The following is a 17,863-nucleotide window of genomic DNA, read 5'->3' as shown; positions in this document are numbered from 1 at the left end:
CCGAACTAATATCCTCTAATTATTACTGTTTTCAGTTTCTCTTTTTGATTCTTCGGTGAAAGTACAAATTTTCTGCTGTAAATTATATAGAGACACTCTTCACTATCACTACTATTCTCACTATGAACTGTTAATCTTCAATAAGGTCATCAATATCCCATAAATGTTATAATTCAGCTTGACGTGGTTTGGTGCATGAATAATAAATTCTTTGCAGTAAAAATTCGTTTTTAGATACAATAAATGAAGTATACTTAATCAGAAGATTCGTAACTATCTCAGAATTATTTCTTTTCAAATTAATATAGTGAAAATTCTATTTCAATTATTCGTTATAAATCGTCTTGATTTTAGGTCTTCATTTATAGAAAATTCAAAACATTTTTTTGAGAATAACTTTCTATTAAAAAAATCTAAAATCAAGACGATTTATAAAGAAAAACTTATAAAATAAAAAATTTAAGATGTAAAAGTTATTCTAACCTCACTTTTTTACTTAAGTGAAATATTTATTAATATTAATAAATTAAAATATTACAAGTGGAGTGAATTCGTCCCAAAAGAAAACTATTATTTAAAAAAAATAGAACATTTTATATTTTGATATAATTTTTTTACCTTACATGTACATCTGTTCTTTTTTTCTAGCAACTCACTCAAATTGGTTATTTTTCAGCTACACCTTGTTATTATATAATAATTTCAATAATTCTTGCCAAATACATTGATTATTCATTGACTACAATGTTTTAACTATTCGATTATAAAACTTGTTATTAACTTTAAATTTTTCTTTATTAAAATAAAATTGAACCGATTTATTATTAATACTGTGTTCTTTTTAAATCCCTTCTTGCAATTTCATACTGTACTGTAACCAATCATTTCAGCATAATATATACAGCTTGTATCGCGAAATAAACATCGATGATGTCTTGACGCCATATTGAACTGGCGTTTGAAGTAAAACCATAGATAAACTTTATATACAGAGTAACTACAATATTTCACTAGGTGAATTTATAAGTGAAATAAAAAATTAGTACTTATTGTAGCAGCAAACCCGTTTTCTTTTCATATATATATATATATATATATATATATATATATATATATATATATATATATATATATAGTTCAATTTTTTCTTGATTATATTTATTATTAATATGCGAGTCATCAAACTGTATACGTTCATTTAGATATATTTCGATGTAGTACAGTTTCAATATGAAGTTTACGGGTATAGTTTCAATATGAAATTTACGGGTATAGTTTCAATATGGCGTTTATGAGTACAGTTTCAATATGGCACTTATGGCTACAGTTTCAATATGGCGGTTATGGGTACTATTTCAATATGGCGGTTATGGGTACTATTTCAATATGGCGTTTATGGGTACAGTTTCAAAATGGCGTTTGTGGATAAAATTTCAATATGGCATTTATGGCTAGTTTCAAAATGTGAACTAAGGAGACATGTTTGTGTTTATTTGAAGTATATTCGAGTGAATTAGTTCGCAATCAATATTTAAAAGACATTGCAGGAAAAACTAGCATATGGAATAATAAACTTATTTAGTAGACGCCATATTGAAAAATTGTCAGGTCATTGAAATATCTGATTATTTCCAAACATCTGAGCTTAACAATCCGCCATTTTGTCTAAAAATTATTACCACATCGATCGGGTAGTTGATATTTTGATAAATCAACGTCTACGATCTTGTACGACTATGCACGATTCTATATTCCTTTGACTGCTATAAATTACTCGAAAATAATCTAACATGAATATAGATTATCAATTCTAGAAAAAGAATTAGAAAGTAATGCATGAATTCAATTTGAATGTTTAATAAAATCGATTTCTCATTTTTAATTGAGTATCAAAGACGCCATGATACAAAGGAAGGAATGTAAACAATCTTTCTCTTAGTTGTAAAGTTATTCTCACTAATTATTTGATGCATTAAACTCAACAAAAAAAACTATTGGTATGGGGTTATAAATAAGATTATATTTTTTCCCAATGAGTGTAATTATATCCCAGAAAATAACATCGATTTACTATTTTTTCATCTTATCATACCACGAGGTATCTAAATTATAAGTAACATCCTCAAATGTGAAGTGAGTTGGGGAATTCATCTCTCCATTATTAAATTTGAAAAATCTACTGAATTCCACAGCCAATTTGGAAGCTACTAATCCGATCCCTCCTACTTTAGCGGAAAATGGATGATATACTCTACCAGTTTGTGGTAACATTATTATTTTATTAGGAAAAAACGTTGTTGTTAATAAATTACCAGCATGATTGTATCCCAAGCGAGTTTCGTTTGATTCTGTTTCAACTACATGTGTGAAAACTATCGGAAAATCGTCACATCTTACAAAATTCCTTTCTCTACCGCATAACGATATGTAAGGAAATTCTTCGTAACAACCTGTGTTGTTTAATTTCAACTGGTTGAAGAAGAATTTCAAAAATTTTTTGTCTTTAAAACAGGATGTAAAATTTTTCATACGGGCATCATCTAAAAATAACTAAAATTATGAAAATAAATATATCAAAAAATTAATAAATTTAGCCATGAAAAATTTTATATTCCTTAAACAAAATAAGAAATTGAACTTACCATTCCTTGATGATCTATATAATAGAAGTATTCTCTTACGTTAGATTCGGGACTTTGTCCCTGAACGTATGATACATATTTTTTTTGATATGTAATACTTTTTAATCGAAAAATTGACTTAGAAAAACGAAAAGAATTCATCTTAAACAAATTATGTTATTTAATAACATTTTTAAAAGTGTCAAATTATCTTCTTTTTTATAACGATTCCACAATTTCCTCTATACATATTACCTAACAATTTGAGTTAAAGAAGAAGAGTACATGATCGGGAAAGTCAAGGATCTATATAATAAGAGTATGCCCTTCGTTAGAGTTGGAACTTTGTTCCTGAACATACGTTACATTTTTTTTTTATCTAAAAATTGACTTCGTATAACGAAAATAATTCATCTTAAATAAATCATGTTAATCAATAACAATTTTAAAAATGTCAAATTATCTTCTTTTTTATACGATTCCACAATTTCTTTTATACATATCATATCCGTATTATCTGACAATTTGAGTTGAAAAAGAAGAGAATTTTAACCCTAGTTTTCATAAACCAATACATTCTAAAATTCTTAAGATAATATTATTTAATAATGGATAAAAAGGAAGATGTTAAGTTATCTAAAACCATTCTAGAAATGAAATTCATGAAGAAAACCAAAGAGAAAGTAGAAAAATTAGCTGATGATTTAGAAGGGAATAAAATGTATTCGAATGAAATTACAGAAGAAATGAGACGTACGGGAAACCTCGTCTTCATATCAACTAGTATAGTTAACTGCAAGAATCTTATAGATGGTAGATTATCATTTGGTGGTATGAATCCGGAAATAGAAAAGTTGATGTCAAATGAATACACAAAACTTTTAGAAGAACAAGAACGGAAGAAAGAAAAGGATATAACAGATGCTGAAATGGCAGAGGGTTATTCAACTTTAGTAGACACGTTAGGGAAAAAATTCAACAAACAGAAAAAATCCAAGTCGAAGAAAAAATTTGTAAAACCAAATAACAATGAAAAGCTGCTTTAATTTTCATATGTAAGTGAGCATTTAATAATGAAATATAGAAACTGTCGCGTTTGTGTGTGTATATATAGAATTACGTATTTGTAAATTTTTTAATTAAATATGTAAATTAACAGGAATATTTTATTTTTTTAGGAATATTTGTGTTTCAATCACCCGTAAGTCGATTTTCTATTTATTTACAGTAAATTCGTGGTAGTAAAAAGTATTTGTAAAAAAACATGGTTTATAAATAAATGTAAACTGATTTTTAAAAATACTAAGGGATAAATTGGAAAAATTTGCACTTGTGGAACAATTCATGCAAAATAATTAATTTTCATTATTTTAACTTAACCAAATCAATTAAATTTAAACTACAAATTTCTGTTTATATGAAAATAAAAAAAACAAATTAATATGAAATAAATGAGGGTTATTTTTATGGGAAATAATATTCAGAACAAAATTGAAAAACCATTGAATATATTGAACTTAAATACGAGGTATATCCAAAAAGTAAGTAAAAAAACGTGTACAGATACAGAAGAAATGTTAATTGTACATATAATTTTCTACATAGTTTTTGAAATTTGGAAACACTTTTTATAGTGTAGCACAAGTTTTTGTAAGCATTCTTCATAGAAGATTGCCGTCTATGTTCAATCTTGTGGAAACATATTCTTCCGGCTCGTCATTTAATGAATTAGTGATCATAAAGTTTGTGGAAATTCCTTAGCAAAAGCACTAGCGGTTTTGTTCAAGCTTCTTTCCAATTGCGTAAACAAGTTCATAAGTAACCAAAGATGAGCGTCCACGCTGTTGTTCGTCATGAGCTATTTGACCCATCTTGTAATCATCAAATTTTTAAGTTTTTTTTCTGTAAACTTCCCAGATTGTCCCATAAATTTCTCTTTCTTTGCATCACACAACAAAGAGCACATTGGCAGCAGGAATGAGCATAATTACTAAATTTTAAAAATATTAGAAATTAATTTATATTTCATTTTCACATAAAATGAAGATATATTCCAATAATTCATTTATCAAATCAGTAGATCTACTGAAGAGTTAGTACACCCGACAACGCTGCCTTAGTACAATAATTATAACATTTCTTAGGGTCCTCTTACACTGGGGCAAAACTGTGCGACATACCGCAGAGCCGCATGCTCTAATTAACAATAATTAAAAATGTCGCAATTATTGTTGCGCCAAAATAGTTTCTAGATTATGTTTTTTTTTTGTTTTGAAAAGTGAAGATTGTCAAAAAATTTTTACAATTTATAGACAAAAGTTTGTAAAAACAAACATAAAAATCACTAAATAGTAAAGTAATGAAAAGTTTTTAGACTTCATTGAAGATTATAGAAAGTGTGAAGTATTGTGGGATGTCCGCAATTCAAATTATAAAAACAGAGTGAAACGTAACTTTGTAGAAAAATTGTATTTAGACGAAAAGAATATCAGTATCCACGGGAAACTTATGTTGGTAGAGTCCTCTTTTTGAATATATGGTGCAATTAATTGTAGTTAAAATTCAAAGTCCTCATTTGACATTTAAATAAGGCACTTATTTTTGTAGAATGCAACAATGAGACGCATACCACAATTTGTGATATGCCTCATAGTGTTACCCCGGTGTAAAGGGGCCCTTATACTATAATTGGTATTTTAATAATCATGGCGGATGATTGTTGTGTTTTGCAGTTCTAAATTATAATAAAACCGTATCAAACTATTTTGATATTGAAAATAAATTGTGTTTTCTTAACTTATCAATCCGATTTCATTTTATAAACACATATTTTTAGATTGAGTATTACTGCCATCATATTTATTGTTTTATGTGGTAACGACGGCCATAATTTTTTTACAAGGTCAAATCACGATGCCAGGTGGTCATTTCTTTAATAGCAGCGAAAAAGTAATAGTCTTATCTAAAAGTCTTCACAAATACCTCTAGTACGTCGATTTGCGTTTTTTTATTTAATATTAATTTCTTTATAAAAAATTGGTACCAAATCATGATTGGGAAGGGAAATCATGAATACTTGTAACGGTTGCCATGTAATCATTGATCAAATACGTGCATATGTACGAAATAAACGTATTAAGTAATAAATAGTGTTCGGTAAAGAAATTCAAGATTAAATTTCGTTAAATATGGGAGGAAAGAAGAAATCCGTAGCTAATAAATTAGCCAAAATGTCCGATGAAGAAAGGGCGAGGTATATGCAGCATCGAGCTGAAATGGAAGAAGAAGCGAAAAGAAGAAAAGAACAATTAATTGCCACGTTCATGAAGGTAAGAAAAAACAATTTCAAAGGAAATTATTTTACAAATTGAGGAAATAATTTTTATGTGAAAAATTGAAATAATCAGAATAATCTTTTTAATATCCCCAGCGGTATGCTCAGGAGGCTTGTCGTCGCGTGTACTTTTTAATACCAAACAGAACCTTCATAAAACCGTCGACGATACTCAATATTAAAACAACGCCCTTAATTATATTCTTGCTGCTCTTTCTAAATCGATATAAAGTAGATACTGACATTCCCTACTGGAAACTCAGCTCTTTTCAATACCACAGGTATATAAATTCGGCTTCCAGGTCTTTTCCAACAATTCATTCGTATAGCCGAAAAATCTTGTTACTTCTTAAAAATGAACAACACCCTAAACCACTTTATAACATACCTTGTATATTATTACTGTGAAATTACTTTTTTTTGTAAATTCAAATGTCAAACACATTATTTATTTACTTCTGATTATTCATATTCGTACAAAGTAGTCTGAAATCTAGACAGATTTTTTTCTTTATCTAAATCCTTTGTTTTGCATACTTTCTATAATATAAATTGGACTCCCAGATTTTTTAAAATTTACCTCGTGAGGATAAATGAATTCATAATTACAAAATAATCCCTCATTTTGTGATATTTACCCATTTTATATGAAGAATAAACCTAATTAAAAAGTTTCAGCATAAGGTCAAAACTTATCCTCGTGTTTATATCAATAACTCATTAGAAAATATACATAACCTTGAAAACCAGTTGTACGACAACACAACTAGATGTAGGTGGATATAAAAACAATGATATAAGTAATACAATATTTATTTCCATTAGTAATTATTTTTTATCATAAAAAACCAGTACAATATTGATTCGAAATCGCTTTCCCCTTCATCATAAAGTTCATCCGTTAAGCCATTTTCTCACTTTCATCACGCAGTTTGTTTCTTCTTATTCGATTCAGCGTTCATAAGTTTGATAGCGATTTTTCTAGAATGGCCTGAGGGATCGAAATGATTGGTATGTTCGCTGACTTCTCTCTTGGACCTTTGTTTACCGCTATTACCACTGTATAAATGTTTGTCATATTCGAAATTGTAGTGTTCGTATTCGTCGAAATGACTTTCAGACATTTTTCTGGTCTCTAGTATTCAACAATATATTATTTATAACAATAACCTTCACAATATTTGCAACGGTTTAGCTTCAACGTAGTGTATCACTTCGCAAATAAAATTATACTAACCTGACTTCTTCGTTCGACAGTTATTTATATTTTTCAATCAGCTGACGTCAGGTTAACGAACTAGATAAGATTGTCGAGCTTTGTTGCACGATCTGTTATTGTGTCAACAAAAATTTTTAATCAGGTGTTAACGAGGTTTTATTTTTTTTTCAATAGTAATAAAATACTTTATTTCATTTAATTGTTACACTAAATTTATTATAAATCGTAAATACATTATTTAATGGAATGTGAACAACTAGATTTATAACGGAATTCAACTATAAGAAACTACACGTTCCATCTCTGTTTAACAATCGTTGGGAAATATACGAGGTTATGTCGTGTTGAATATTTTCAATATTTTGGGTAATTTAAAACGTTTTGGACAAAAATAAACGAATTATTATGCTTTTATAAATTTAATTTAATATGGAATATAAGAAATCGATCAATATTAGAGGTAAATTAGCAATTTAAATTATTGTAAAGTCAAATGTAGGAACGAGGACAGTATTGAAAAAATTATAATCATTTCAATCATTGAATTTATAGTGGTAAATTATTTTGTTTTGTTTTGCAAATTTTAATTATTTTTACAGAGGTTTTTAAGTATATAGGTATCGTTTCGGACTAATTACATTAGTGATCTAAGTCTTAAAACAGTAATAATTAGATTATGAACAAAATGATTAGTTTTGTAGCATGCAGCTGCTCTAACATTCTTAAAAATACATCTTTAGGGATTACTAAACTGTTTTTTATTTATATATTTTAGATACTATTAATATTAATAATAAAAAATGCAAAACAAAAATTTCATATTTTGATAGTTGACAAGATCAAGACATAGGCGTAACATGATGATAAAAACAGTAAATTAAAATCAAATCAAAATTAGTATTTCTACATTTGTTTATCTGAAAACAAAGATAAGCCTTTATCAAGGTCATAATTCAAAACAGAAACGCTCCTTCCACCAATCCATGTAAAATTAATTAAAGTAAAAATTCGGAAACCTCAACGTTATTTTGAGACAGAAAAAAGTTTGTTTAGAAAAAAACTTAATGGCGCCGCCATCGGTGTAGATTTTGATGGTAGCTGCAAAAACTCTAGAGAAGCCTTGGAGGACTGACGTGGAGAAGGGTTTCGTTTCACAGCGTTAAGCGAAAGCCGATGTTGATCTGGCGTAGCTTTATTTACGTACGTAAAATTGGAAATTTTACTGAACCCTGACAAGTTTCTACAGGCCCATCTAGCTAAAGGATATCCGGTTCCTAGTCGCGTTCGAGCTCTGTATGGAATCCTTTAGCGGAGAGATATGGTTTGAGACGCGAGAAATTTCAAGGCTACTTCTTTATATATTGTAAATAATGCGCTTCATATTATGAAGTTATCAATCAATTTAGAGATAAAAAAATATGTCATTATTTGGAGGAACATTTTTTATGGAGTGTTTTTAAAATTCTTAAAACATTAGATTCAGTTTTTTTTTTGTAAAAAAAATTTAATCTAAATTCTATTTATTTTTTCATATTATTTGCTACATAATAATTTTTATATAGCACGCCTATGGTAAGGCGAATATTGCCGTCCGCCATTTGCAAAACAATCCTGCGTTTCATACTTTCGTTTATTACTCTTTTCCGCACTTTTCATTCAATGATTTAAATATTAGCGATTTTCCACATTTATCATAGGAAGGTGGATATTAGTTTTCTTTTTTGTAGAAATAAATTCGGTAATTGAGACTATTCAAACTATAGATATTTCTTACATCTTTTATGATATATCAAATGTCATATTGTGTTTATTTCAAGATGGTCATAATTAGTTCGATCCTTATTTATAATATTCTTTTCACGTCTTTCTTCTTCATTTTTGATTCTCGAAAATAAATTTCCTGCTCTATATTTTTTATTTCTTTAACCTTTTTCGAAATAGATTCGGTATTACTATTGTGACTTCAAATTAAAGATATTTCGTACATCTTTTATGGTATATCAAATGTCAACTTGTGTTTATTTAAAGATGGTCACAATTAGTTTCATCCCTATTTTTAATATTCTTTTAGCTTCTTTCTTCTTCATTTGTGATTGTAAATTTTCGAAAATACATTGTTTTTCTTACCATTTCTTTCCTGTTCTAGTTCTCTTGTATCACTTCCATCATTTTATTTTACTACGCACATTTTTCGAGCTAACTACGTAGTTGCCAGATTTACTTGTATATAGACACAAATATTTGTTTGATTATTCAAATTACATACTTATTTCTCATTTAGTAATCAATTATTGAGGTAATATATTATATAATGGGCATTTGTTTAGCAAGGAAAACTTAAGAGTATGCAAAAATCTTTATTAAACAATTTATTTAGATGTGCTGCGAGATTTGGCATCTCATATTACAAGGATGAAGTCTGTTTCGTTTTGTTCATAATATTGCATATATTCGTAAATTTCCATTTGCTTAGACACTCAGCTTTTTATTTATTTCAAACGTAATATTGTATTATGGATGTTTTGAACTATTTTTAGATTATAAGTACTTTGTTATCGTTATTTTCAAATAATTTATTCATTTAAAACTGAATTAGTTATCTACGTTGTGATATCGAAATTCCCGATCAGCTTTTTTGTTTGCTTATGTTAGCCACTTCAATATTTAGGTTAAGTAAACAAAAACAAGTCGAAAATTTAATCTTACATTATTAATTTTGTTTTAAATTCTATAAGAATATTTAATTTTGATGTTTATTATGACACAATAGAGGCTCTCAATTATATAAAATATAAAATTCTTGGGAATATCAAAATCAGTTTTAATTCAAGAGACTGTCTACAATGGTCAATACTGCTACCATAATGCCGATTTTTGTAGAAAAAAGTGAAAAAAGAAGAAGCATTTTCAAGATTGAACTTAGCAAAAATTAACCAAAATTGGCATCAAATACTGCGCAAAACAAAATGTCAAGAAATGAAGGAGAACATCGAGGTAAAACTTTTTTCTAAATGTCATAAAGGATACGTAGAGATTTATAAGTTGGCAACGCTGTAACTTATTCTTATAATAATAAACACACTTTCTCATTATCAACATTGTATTTAATTTTATTATTATTTTAAAAGATTCGTAATTAACCACTGTGAAATATATCACGATATAATTTAGAAATAACAATTTGTTATAAAAATACATTGTTTAGATTATATCTACCGCCATAAACATTAACCCGAAAGTATAGTAAGACCAGTGGAAGTCTTCCATCATGTCACTTAATCTACGATTTATCTTCTTCTTTCACTAGAAATCGAATATATAATCGATTGTCTTCTCCACTATACATACGTAATAGTTTATTTAAATTGACAGTAGTAATCGTAAAAAGAGACAACGATATAATTGACGTATCGTAAATAATTGACCGTTTTAAAAGTAGAATTTGACGTGAGTTTTGTTTACTGTGTCGTTTTCAGTGAATTTTTAGTATGAACGTTTATTTATTATTAAAATCAGTTTTTTACGAACTAAATCGACTTTTTATTTAATATAATACATATGCTTGTAAACTTCCAACATGTAATAATACCTAAAATGCCGTAAGACGGGAATTTTAATTTAGATAGGAAGACACCCAGTTGATAGATTCACGCCACTACATTAATATGTACATACTAATATAAAATCCAAATCATCCTCCAAAAAATCAATTCTCCGATAATTAACTACTAATATTAATTTTGGATTATGTAATTTGATCCCGATTTGTATATCGATATTTTAACCATAAAAATAAAATACGAATAATTAAAACACTTAAATTTCTTTTTTAATTACCAATTCGTAAAAGGCTGACCTTTGGAATATTAGTCATAACGATTATTTCTACTGAGTTCACAAAAATTTTGATCTGATTCAGATTAATATTGGTGCTGATGGATTAGTCACGTGATGGAAGACCTACGCCGTTTATATTATAGTTTATATCGATGTTGCCAAGCTTACTTCTACTTAATAGTTGATTGGAAATGAATATTTGAAACAACTTATTTCGTTATAGCATTTAAGAAAATGGATAGAAAGAGTAATTCAGTACAAAAATGAAACTATTTCGAGATTAGTAAAAGAACTCGACGTAGCCGAAGATGACTATATAACTAACCTCTCTTCACATTCCAATCATATCGATAAAATTTTGGAAAACCAAAACGAGTACATGAATAAATTGAACGCTCAGTATCAAGAGGATTTAAATAGGTTATTGAGGGAAGCCGAAGTGGAGAAAGAAAACATTTTAAAAAACGCCGAAGAACAACAAATGCATTTAAAGACTATACTGTATCGACAAGGAATGAATGAAAAACATATAAAAGAAGAAGAAGCGCAGTATGTGCAAAAATATTACGAAGATCAGTACGAGGTAAGTGAACGTGTTGTTTTTATCAGTTTTGTTTTGTATACGTGAGTATCACTTCGATTTACTTATCAAAAAAAAATATTAACGTTTATTTAATTATACAGGGTGCCTCTTAAAAGTACGTAATATAATATATTTAGTATGCAGAGTGGAATTAAATGCTTTTCAGTGAGTCATTTGTGTAAACAATGTTGCCAGACTTTTTTAACGATCTTCCTTCAAGGGAATGAATAAAATCATCAACATCCATCGAAGTAATTTATTTTATGCAACAACTAATTAATTTATTTGAAAATTTTTTTTCGAATGTTTACTTTTAAAACTAACATCCATATAAGAATTTTTCTTGAAAATCCTTGATATTAAAGGAAATACTACACCTTCGGCAACGTTGCGCATTGTTACTGAGTTTACGTTTTGTTAATCGTAGCTTAGTTATGAGGAAGTAAGAAGAACTGTCTCTTATGCTTTTGTGTACATCTGAAACCGAAAAATAGTTCAATAATTGCCCAGAATAGTGCTTCCAAGCAATGAATTTTAATTTTGTTCTAATTTAACTACTTTCTTTGTGTCATTTTAAAATTTCGCAATGGTACCTCCACTTTTAACACACAGATTTCTAGTTATTTCTACTCTCCATAAACGTGTTAAGACACAGGATTACAGTTTCCTGTATTACCTTAGAACTTTTTATTTCTAAACTTTGATACAGTAGCACCATCTGGAAGTTTCGCAATAGTATGAACTCTTTCGACACATAGAGAAAGTTCTCTTTAAGCATGTCGAGAGGTAAGATTGCAGTTTCCTGTATTACCTTAGGACCTATTACAACTTCTGTTTTACCTCATAACCTATTACAGTTTCCTATCCTATTTATAATCATTTTCAACTTGAATTTATTTAAGTTGATAACTGGCAACACGTTTTGTTCAAACTATAAAAAGTGTTTCTACATTTATCCATAAGGTTGGTAGATTAGATATTTTTTACAAAGACAATACCTTTTTGAAAAACTTATTAAGAATTTATTTGTAGTTAAATATTTGAATATATTAAAGAATATTCATTATTTCTAAAAAATTTTGAGATCACCATGTTGTTTTGGTGGAATATTTGGGATAAAGTCTCGAAAGTTAGTTCTGAAAACACCCCTACAAGTTAATCTTCGCTACATTAGTGTGATGTAGCAAGGTCATTGCCAAGATTCCAAAATCGATTTTAGTAAAATATTTGTTTTATTCAAGGCAAAATATTTTCAATCGATTTTCATTTATAATCGAAAGACTTTTTAGAAAAATAATGTGATTCACATAAATTAAATACACATTTAAAGTAACAATAAAAATTTATTCACCTTTAGGAATTCAACTGTCATTGCATTTGATGTCACGTAGTTATTTATTAATAAGCATTACAGACGTTTTACATAGTTGCCACGTTGATTTTTTTTTCAGTTGTTATTATGAAATTAAGTTAACTAAAAAAACATAATAATAATTTTGAATGAAATAATGATTAATTAATTGTAATAAAATAATTTATTACAATGATTTATATAGTATAAATGACATTTTGTATAAATTGAGTAACTAACAGATTTTAATATTATATATTCATTTTAACTAACCGCGTTGTTGTCAGGTTTTGTTTCATTTCCTTCATATGAATGAAAAATTTTGCAGGGACTTACTGAGGGAATCATTATTAAAACAAAATCACTTTTGCTAAATATTATATTGAAAATATTATTTTATCTAACAAATATATGATTATATTATCAAAATGGGAGTCCTCCTGCGGGCCAATCGGCACAATTTTCTTTACCTTTATCAGCCAAACACTTGACCAACTTTGTCGAATAAGAGCAATCATCTAAATTACTACCTAAAAATACCAAACAAGAGTTTAATTATATTTAAAATCTCGTTTCGTGATGAATATTTACTTTTTTCAATCTCCTGGTAACATTCATTAACAGAATCTTGTAAAAAAGATTGTAACTCTTGAGTTTTAGCACTTTTTACAATTCCTTCAACTAATTTATCATGATCAGGCATACCGTTAGCGTCCACCTACACCAAGAAAAATATCACAAAATTGTTTTTAGAGAAGTCTCCGAAGTGGTATTTTGGTGATATAGATGTTACAAATCCATTTTCTAGCGAAATATCTGATAATTAATGTTATTTTTGATTCAATATAAGTGACCAAAAATTAAATTAGTAACTTATTATGTCCGAAGGGTCTGTTTTGGATCTTTTTGGTGCTGTTGAAGTAGGTTAGGAACTAATCACGTTAAATGGAACTGTTCTGGATGTTCTTGATTCTGTTAAATTAGGTTAATAATTTATTATATCTTATGAGATTGTTCTGGACGTTCTTAGTGCTCTTAAGTTAGGTTTGGAACTTATTATTTCGAATGAGACTGTTCTGGATGTTCTCAGTGCTCTTGCGGAACTTTCAGGACCTCAAAAGTTTTCCAAGTTGTCTTAAATCAGGATCAAGAGTATCGAAAGGGCCATAAGTTGTGAAATAGCTCTCAAGAAGTGTTTATATTTAAAAAAAAATGCTTACCAGATCCATGTTACTCAGTACGCAATGAATTATACAATTTTCGGATATGTCACCCACTTTTGACATACTATTAGAATCTTCTTGTGTAGTTTCATTTTTTGACGTATCATCAGATGAACGTTTCGATCTTTCAGTAGAATTTGTCGGTCTGGAATCTTCATTACAAGAAATTTTTATCGAGAAAGTCGTAGAAAAATAACTGTTTCTAATAAGTAAAGAAGTTTTTTGAAAATAATTCTAGCTAACTATAGAGGAGATGGTTCGAGGTCATTGTGTTATAGATTTAGAGGTCTAAGTTACAAGTAGACTGCCTAAATAGGTCTATGAAACTCTAGTGTTTTATAGGTTATGAAACACTACATACATTCATTTCTGTTAACTGTACGTTCTCCCCTGCAACTTTACAGCTATCGACCGTTTAAATTCATAAACTTGAAATTTTTTCCCCTAGCTCAATGAAATCCATTAAATGGCAATTTAAACAAAAATAATTAATATTATTGTTAATATTTAAAACTCTTGCTATTACCTGTTTTTTCCATATTATTTTGTGTTTCCTCCAATGAATTTTCCTCGTTTTCAGAAAGCATCTCCCAGAAATCATCTGTGTTATTATTTTTCATGCACTCACTCAAAGCATCACGAATTTTATCACCGTTCATATTGTGCAGATCACATTTTAATGCCTGAAAATGTTAAAAACGATAAAAAAATATATAAATTTCGTTAAAAACCCTCCCATCTTACATTGGAACATCCAAAAATACTGCTGGCAATTAATACAATGAAATATTTCATGATTGACTGTATTGAACGTTCTGTACGACAAAAACCTTGCAGTGATCTTTTTATTTAAAACATTACAGATTAATAATAGGATTTATGCTGAATTAACTCACCCAAACAAAAAGAATAATAGGATCATGATCGATAAATATGGAACTAATTTGGAACCAATTGTTGAACATTATTAACATTTCCTGTAATTTCTTTTAAATTAATTAATGACAATTATTTCAATACCCAATAGACCTTCATTTATTTAGAGCAATTATTTTTTATATGAAATTAAAACAATTCAATTAACATTAAATTGATTGGTTATATTTTTTCCCAATTTGAAGGAAAACAATCTTTGTTTAAGGAAATTAATTCACACAATTTGACCCAGAATATCAAGGATTTTCCTTCCTAAAAATCTTCGAAGATAATACTCATATCCTAATCAATTTTCAATTCAAAACCCCAAAAAAATATATTTTTTGCTGTTTCCTGAATTACTACTTCTTACTTTTTAAATTCCTCTCATTATGAACTTCTAATTATGCACATTATACCAGTTTGAATCGAAATTAGAAAAGATGCGCAGTGCTAGAGAGGAAGTTTGTTGTACAATTTGGAGAGGAATAGAAAAAACCATTCAAGATTACATCGACAAAACTAATCCTTGGAGAATGCACATTGCAGAGTTGAAGAGATTAGATAGAGAATCCGCTGAAGAAATATCTCGAAATAAAGAGCGAATATTACAAGACGAGGTGAGATAAAACTTTGTATTAATAACTAATGATCAAAAAATGAGTTATAACATCAATTTAGTATAATTTATCGCATATATTTTAACTTATCTTTGGAATTATTCTATAAAAAGTAATGAAAATATGGTTGAATGTGACAATACTTTCTCTTATTTGTTATCTAACAGAAGCTTCACTTACCTTAAAACATATTTATTACTACAAGAACTAGGTATACAAAAAGACATAAAATCGATGTTTTTTTTCACTAATTATTGTGAAATAAATGTTTTGAGTTTATTTTTTTTCTAGTAATTCGTGAAATATCAACAATGTAAATATTCTTGACATTTTCAATTAAATAAGTTTAATTTTGGTTTTATTATTTATGTGATATTTGAAAAATGAAAAAAGTACAAATGAACTACTAATCAGTCTAGTAAACATAACCTTTTGTAGTAAATTGTCAGTTCCAAAGATGTTCTTTTTTTAAAGAATATGGTCTGTACCTAAGTAAGTAAGAGGTCACTAAATTTGAACCTCGAATTATTTTGTGTTTTTATGGGGATCAAGACCACAAAGTAGATCGATTGGCAATAATATTTTTTAAAATATTGCAATTGCCCCTCTTACAAGTGGAAATTATCCTTTTTAGAGTTTAAAGGAAAATATCAAAGAAGAATTGGATAGAGCACGTACGTCACAGGAGCACGAATTGACAGCTCTAAGTGAAGAATTGGTAAAATTGCAAAAAAAATTTAATAAGTTGCGCACTCAGCTTAACAATGATCTAAAAGTCGATGAAAAAAAATTAAAAGTGCTTGTGGAAGTTTCAGATGAAACTAAAAGATATTTAGAAGGGTTAGTTAAAAAGGGAAACTGTATTTTGAATCTTTTGGAAATTTGCAAAACATTCGAAACGGATCGTGAAAAAATAATGCAATGGTACCATACAAAAGTGTCTAAAAATTACGACGAAAAGGTAAAAGAAGAAAAAAATAACGTAGAAAGTGTAAAACATCAATATTTTCCAATTGACGATGAAAAAGAAGAAGAACATAACATAGAAACCGTAAAACATCAATATTCTTCAAATGACTATGAAAAAGAAGAGGAAAATAACATAGAAATGGTAAAGCATGAATATTCTTTGAATGACGATGAAAAAGAAGAAGAAAATAACATAGAAATTGTGAAACATGAATATTCTCCAGGTATTATTTGTTAAACTATCATCGTTAATAATCACTAGTGTACATTATATTTCAGAATTTGGATTTTCTTCAACATTAGGAGAAATTATTCCTTCCGATACAACCATAACCGCAATTAAAAATGTGACAGTTCAAGATAAACATCCAGTAGAATGTTCACTGAAAAATCTTCCTATAGGGCTCATTGATGACTGTTTGAAAGATTTGGAACGGTTCGAGAATTTTTGGATGAAATACAATAAAGTCGAGGTCGATTATTTAGATATTCTAGGCGAGAAGAAACATCTACAAGAAGAAAATAAACAGTTACGAGGAATGATACGTGCCGTTTTGGAAGCCACTGCTTTATCACATTCAATTCCTAACAGTAAAGTGTCTACCAGGATTCCATCTAGAAGGATCAGTGCTCGTTCTGCCCCGTTAAGAAGAATGGTTTTCTAAGTATTTTTCCAATCAAAATATATGGCTCCATCTATTGACAGAAGTTGAAATTTTTCCGATTGACGTTTATTTCATAGATAATCACATATTACCAATATTTAGATAGTTCACTGTAATGTGATTAGTTCTTTTGAAATTAGCGCCATCTACAACCACAGAATATTGATAATACGTGTCATAATTACATATATTATCATAAATCATAAATGAAATTATCTTGTAGTTTTTGGGTTGTAATTATAAAAAGATTGGAAATTGTAGTAAAAATTCTTTTTATTAATAAACGCGTTCTAATAATACAAAGTGATTTATATGAGTTCAACGATAATACATCGAAATTTAATGTCTTCTCTATTATATATCATAGATAAACTACAGATGGGAATTTGTTGATTACGACGACCACAATGGAAAAGAAGAGCTTTGTATAAGGAAAATAAGATCCCAATATAATATACTCTGTGGGCATCACGGATGACCCTAAGTGTCGTTGATTTATGACGAAAGAAAAAAACTACAGACCACG

General features: G+C 28.4%; 5 protein-coding genes across 6 annotated transcripts; 2 read left to right on the top strand and 3 right to left on the bottom strand.

Annotated features, from left to right (window-relative positions):
• Window positions 1-2,000: 2,000 nt before the first annotated feature.
• Window positions 2,001-2,845, bottom strand: LOC130899390 (UPF0598 protein CG30010). The gene is made up of 2 exons (XM_057809307.1): window positions 2,643-2,845; window positions 2,001-2,550 (listed from the first exon to the last, which is right to left on the bottom strand). Exons 1-2 carry the CDS (start codon window positions 2,781-2,783, stop codon window positions 2,071-2,073), a joined length of 621 nt encoding a protein of 206 aa, XP_057665290.1. The 5' UTR covers window positions 2,784-2,845; the 3' UTR covers window positions 2,001-2,070.
• Window positions 2,846-3,143: 298 nt separating this feature from the next.
• On the top strand, window positions 3,144-17,640 carry LOC130899677 (dynein regulatory complex subunit 2). The gene is made up of 7 exons (XM_057809801.1): window positions 3,144-3,676; window positions 3,800-5,950; window positions 10,055-10,168; window positions 11,235-11,594; window positions 15,506-15,703; window positions 16,338-16,896; window positions 16,952-17,640. Exons 2-7 carry the CDS (start codon window positions 5,810-5,812, stop codon window positions 17,335-17,337), a joined length of 1,758 nt encoding a protein of 585 aa, XP_057665784.1. The 5' UTR covers window positions 3,144-3,676; window positions 3,800-5,809; the 3' UTR covers window positions 17,338-17,640.
• Window positions 3,230-3,779, top strand: LOC130899679 (M-phase phosphoprotein 6). The gene has a single exon (XM_057809805.1). The coding sequence runs from the start codon at window positions 3,230-3,232 to the stop codon at window positions 3,665-3,667; it is 438 nt and encodes a 145-aa protein (XP_057665788.1). The 3' UTR covers window positions 3,668-3,779.
• LOC130899680 (uncharacterized) lies at window positions 6,753-7,201 on the bottom strand. The gene has a single exon (XM_057809806.1). It carries the CDS (start codon window positions 7,077-7,079, stop codon window positions 6,879-6,881), a length of 201 nt encoding a protein of 66 aa, XP_057665789.1. The 5' UTR covers window positions 7,080-7,201; the 3' UTR covers window positions 6,753-6,878.
• Window positions 13,311-16,124, bottom strand: LOC130899678 (odorant-binding protein 59a). Of its 2 annotated transcripts, none has more exons than XM_057809803.1 (5): window positions 15,884-16,124; window positions 14,695-14,851; window positions 14,166-14,320; window positions 13,537-13,663; window positions 13,311-13,475 (listed from the first exon to the last, which is right to left on the bottom strand). In XM_057809803.1, exons 2-5 carry the CDS (start codon window positions 14,825-14,827, stop codon window positions 13,369-13,371), a joined length of 522 nt encoding a protein of 173 aa, XP_057665786.1. In that variant the 5' UTR covers window positions 14,828-14,851; window positions 15,884-16,124; the 3' UTR covers window positions 13,311-13,368. The 2 variants fall into 2 exon arrangements, with proteins under 2 accessions (XP_057665786.1, XP_057665785.1); XM_057809802.1 differs by lacking the exon at window positions 15,884-16,124 and adding an exon at window positions 14,913-15,020.
• Window positions 17,641-17,863: the final 223 nt, after the last annotated feature.

Source organism: Diorhabda carinulata, chromosome 11 (assembly GCF_026250575.1).
Source record: "Diorhabda carinulata isolate Delta chromosome 11, icDioCari1.1, whole genome shotgun sequence".
In the NCBI taxonomy this organism is placed as follows: Eukaryota; Metazoa; Arthropoda; class Insecta; order Coleoptera; family Chrysomelidae; genus Diorhabda; species Diorhabda carinulata.
The sequence above is the reverse complement of the archived record's forward strand: the minus strand, read 5'-3'. Positions and strand labels throughout refer to the sequence as shown.

What these genes read in the sequence shown, in the direction of transcription:
- LOC130899677 (XM_057809801.1), top strand. Translation starts at nt 5,810, where the DNA reads ATGGGAGGAAAGAAGAAATCCGTAGCTAATAAATTAGCCAAAATGTCC. An exon ending in ATTACGAAGATCAGTACGAG is followed by an intron (nt 11,595 to 15,505) that starts GTAAGTGAACGT and finishes ACATTATACCAG; the next exon opens with TTTGAATCGAAATTAGAAAA. An exon ending in GAAACATGAATATTCTCCAG is followed by an intron (nt 16,897 to 16,951) that starts GTATTATTTGTT and finishes ATTATATTTCAG; the next exon opens with AATTTGGATTTTCTTCAACA.
- LOC130899680 (XM_057809806.1), bottom strand. Translation starts at nt 7,079, where the DNA reads ATGTCTGAAAGTCATTTCGACGAATACGAACACTACAATTTCGAATAT.
- LOC130899390 (XM_057809307.1), bottom strand. Translation starts at nt 2,783, where the DNA reads ATGAATTCTTTTCGTTTTTCTAAGTCAATTTTTCGATTAAAAAGTATT. An exon ending in ATATAGATCATCAAGGAATG is followed by an intron (nt 2,551 to 2,642) that starts GTAAGTTCAATT and finishes TCATAATTTTAG; the next exon opens with TTATTTTTAGATGATGCCCG.
- LOC130899679 (XM_057809805.1), top strand. Translation starts at nt 3,230, where the DNA reads ATGGATAAAAAGGAAGATGTTAAGTTATCTAAAACCATTCTAGAAATG.
- LOC130899678 (XM_057809802.1), bottom strand. Translation starts at nt 14,963, where the DNA reads ATGAAATATTTCATTGTATTAATTGCCAGCAGTATTTTTGGATGTTCC. An exon ending in TACTGAGTAACATGGATCTG is followed by an intron (nt 13,664 to 14,165) that starts GTAAGCATTTTT and finishes TTCTTGGTGTAG; the next exon opens with GTGGACGCTAACGGTATGCC. An exon ending in TTACCAGGAGATTGAAAAAA is followed by an intron (nt 13,476 to 13,536) that starts GTAAATATTCAT and finishes TGGTATTTTTAG; the next exon opens with GTAGTAATTTAGATGATTGC.